The sequence below is a fragment of the Arachis stenosperma genome, chromosome 2, assembly GCF_014773155.1.
Source record: "Arachis stenosperma cultivar V10309 chromosome 2, arast.V10309.gnm1.PFL2, whole genome shotgun sequence".
NCBI classification, from domain to species: domain Eukaryota; kingdom Viridiplantae; phylum Streptophyta; class Magnoliopsida; order Fabales; family Fabaceae; genus Arachis; species Arachis stenosperma.
Genome location: NC_080378.1, coordinates 14,953,792 through 14,956,021, shown reverse-complemented (window position 1 = coordinate 14,956,021; position 2,230 = coordinate 14,953,792). Strand labels below are relative to the sequence as shown.

At 35.5% G+C, this 2,230-nt stretch overlaps 1 protein-coding gene across 1 annotated transcript; it reads left to right on the top strand.

The window, feature by feature from the left end:
* Positions 1-205: 205 nt before the first annotated feature.
* LOC130962615 (uncharacterized) lies at positions 206-1,724 on the top strand. The gene is made up of 5 exons (XM_057888802.1): positions 206-421; positions 524-760; positions 956-1,048; positions 1,145-1,246; positions 1,338-1,724. Exons 1-5 carry the CDS (start codon positions 206-208, stop codon positions 1,722-1,724), a joined length of 1,035 nt encoding a protein of 344 aa, XP_057744785.1.
* The last annotated feature ends 506 nt before the right edge of the window (positions 1,725-2,230 follow it).

Genomic DNA, 2,230 nt, shown 5'->3' with positions numbered 1-2,230 from the left:
GTCAGAAAATACCTGAAATCACAGAAAAATACACAAACTCATAGTAAAGTCCAGAAAAGTGAATTTTAATTAAAAACTAATAAAAATATACTAAAAACTAACTAAAAGATACTAAAAACATACTAAAAACAATGCCAAAAAGCGTACAAATTATCCGCTCATCATCCTTCTAATTTGTTTCTTAGATGATGGCATCACAAGAACGATGAGGTTGACCGTCAGAGAGGCCATAGTTCTTTCACCTAGCAGAAAAATCATTTTGGAGTTTAATGAAGAGTTGCAACCGATCGGTCAGGCAGCTGGATTATTGAGTGGGTTTCTAGGGAATCTGGGTGCTGACTTTCAACATTTTCCCATCAATGAAGACAGTTGGAAGACAATGGACAAAGCTTTAAAGGAACATGCATATGAGACAATTAAGGTATGATATTAAAATTTAGAATTTATTATGTTAATTAAAATCAGATCAAATTCTTACTTTTCCATTTGTGGACGTGCATCGCATTGTGTCTCAAACTTTTAGCGCACCTTCCTGTATGAGGAGGATGACAAGGGAAAAATAAAGCGGGTAATGATTCAAAGGTTGGGAAAAAACTGGAAGGAAGCAAGAAACCACTTGTTTCACAAGGTTTACGACGAGGAAGAGATTTTCGAAGTAAATGCCAAGCGTAACCCATCAGGAATAGATGCACAACAATGGAGATGGTTCATTCACTATCGTTTGAAGGAATCTACAAAGATAATAATTCATATTAAATTGGTACTCCATTTAATGTTGCAGCTTTTTAACATTTTTGATACCTGAATAAAATATTTATAGAAAGTGGTATAAGTAAAAAGCCAAAAATCTCTCGAATTAGTTTCAAACCTTAAAAAATAAAATCTGTGACACTATGAAGGCATCATTACTTTATACAATTAATTGTATGAACTGTATTTGTGTATTTATGTATAGAAAATGTGCAAACAAAATTCTCAGAATCGGTCGAAGCAACTATATACACACACTGGGGGCTCTAAGACAACAGCAAGGCTAAGGGATGAAGAGGTAATTATGTGTGTATTATGTTTGATACATATATTTTTGGTTTGTTATATTCTTTTGTAACATGTATGATTGGGCAAATATTTTATATGGTTGTAGGAGAAAAAACAGCAAAGACGCATCAGCAGAGGAGAGATGTTTATTATGACCCATAAAAAAAGGGATGGCTCATACATGAATGATGATGCGCGTGTTGTTGGAGTAAGTAGTGGTTAAGAATGATATACATCTGTTAGTCTATTCATGTTGCTAATTTCAAAAACACTTAAACTTAACTCTGGTATGTGTGTAGGAAGCGGTTGAGAGTATCGAGAGCCAAGGTGGAACCTCGAAGGAAATTTCTGTTACTGATTCACTTGCGCAAGTCCTTGGAAAGGAGCATTCAGGACGAGTTCGGGGGTTAGGTTTTGGACCATGTCCAAGCGAAATTATTCATAATACTCCACAATCGACCCCTATAGTGCAAATTGAGGAGTATCAGAGAGAACTTACAGAATTGAAGGAAGTGGCAGCAGAACAAACGGCGGAGATTACAGAATTGAAGGCAGAGAAAGCAGAAGACAAGGCAAAGATACAGATCATGGAGAACCTGGTGAAATACATCATCCAACAGCAAGGACATACTTTGCCACCTGAAATTGATGCACAGCTTAAGTCATTGGGGAGTGGAGCAGAATAGGGATCTTAATTGCAATTTCTTTTTCTTTGTGAATAATATACTTTGAGAAGTATTTGTTATTAACTATTTTCGTTTGTGATCTAAGTCAATTATTTTTTTGAGCATAATAGAATTCCACTTCATTGTGTTTTAAGTCAATTACTTTTTTTTACTGAATTGCAAACATAATCAGTTAAATTTATATGTAACATTAAAAAATTAAAAGATTTTTTAAATATTGATGGTGATATGAAAACAAAATTCAAATAATCAATTTAAATCAAAACAAAATTGAAGTTTTAGCGGCGGTTACTATAGGACGACGCAACAGCCTGAAATTTTATCAAAATTAAATAGCGGCGGTTATCTAACCGCCGCGACATCTGCGTAAAATCAGTTCTGAAAGATAGCAGCGGTTCCTAACCGCCGCAAAATGTTTTCGACGCTAAAAACAGATTGGCAGCGGTTATTCCGGCGGTTGTTCAAAACCGCCGCTAAAGGTTTACCGGCGCCCTTACTAGCAGCGG

Bases quoted from the DNA above. Each gene is read 5' to 3' on its own strand.
- LOC130962615 (XM_057888802.1), top strand. From the start codon at position 206: ATGAGGTTGACCGTCAGAGAGGCCATAGTTCTTTCACCTAGCAGAAAA. The intron at 761-955 runs GTACTCCATTTA...ATTTATGTATAG, and splicing joins TAATAATTCATATTAAATTG to AAAATGTGCAAACAAAATTC. The intron at 1,049-1,144 runs GTAATTATGTGT...ATATGGTTGTAG, and splicing joins CAAGGCTAAGGGATGAAGAG to GAGAAAAAACAGCAAAGACG.